The sequence below is a fragment of the Tupaia chinensis genome, unplaced genomic scaffold (genome assembly GCF_000334495.1).
Source record: "Tupaia chinensis unplaced genomic scaffold, TupChi_1.0 Scaffold000315_1, whole genome shotgun sequence".
NCBI classification, from domain to species: Eukaryota; Metazoa; Chordata; class Mammalia; order Scandentia; family Tupaiidae; genus Tupaia; species Tupaia belangeri.
In genome coordinates, this window is record NW_006159808.1 from 1,550,924 (window position 1) to 1,551,474 (window position 551).

The window sequence follows — 551 nt, forward strand, 5'->3', positions numbered from 1 at the left end:
GGCCCCCGTGACCAGGAGCGCCTGGCCGCTTCCCTTCCGTAGCCAGCGTCCGCGTCCCCCGCAGCCCTTCCCACCGCCCCGCGGCTCTCCGCCCTCCGGCCCGCTCCGGGCTCGGCTCACCTGTCCACGGCGATGGCCGTCATGGAGTAGATGCTGGCGAACACTGCCGTGATAGGAAAGAAGTTCTGGAAGCGGCAGTAGTTGGCGCCGAAGTACCACTCGCTATGGAGCGCGTAGATGAAGTTGACCAGCGTGTTGAAGGCGGCCATGGAGGCGTCGGAGAAAGCCAGGTTCACGAGGAAGTAGTTGGTGACCGTCCTCATGCGCTTGTGGGCCAGGATGATCCAGATGACGATGAGGTTTCCGAAGACGGCCACGGCCACCACCACGCCGTAGGCCAGGGACCAGAGCGCGATGCGCCAGGACGGCTGCACGAACTGGTTGGTGAGGTTGGCCCGGGGCTGGGGGGGCAATCCGGGCGCCGAGGAGGAGGAGAGGTTTCCGGCTTGGACTAGCAGGTGCAGCCACTCCGCCTCCACCCCCCCCGTGGG

General features: G+C 66.8%; 1 protein-coding gene across 1 annotated transcript in view; it reads right to left on the minus strand.

Moving 5' to 3' along the window:
• The window catches only part of TACR3 (tachykinin receptor 3), a 61,947-nt gene that overhangs the window by 59,504 nt on the left and 1,892 nt on the right, over positions 1-551 (minus strand). The window contains exon 2 of the mRNA XM_006151181.2: positions 121-542. Coding sequence (XP_006151243.1) covers positions 121-542 — 422 coding nt within the window. The remainder of the gene's footprint in view (positions 1-120; positions 543-551) is intronic.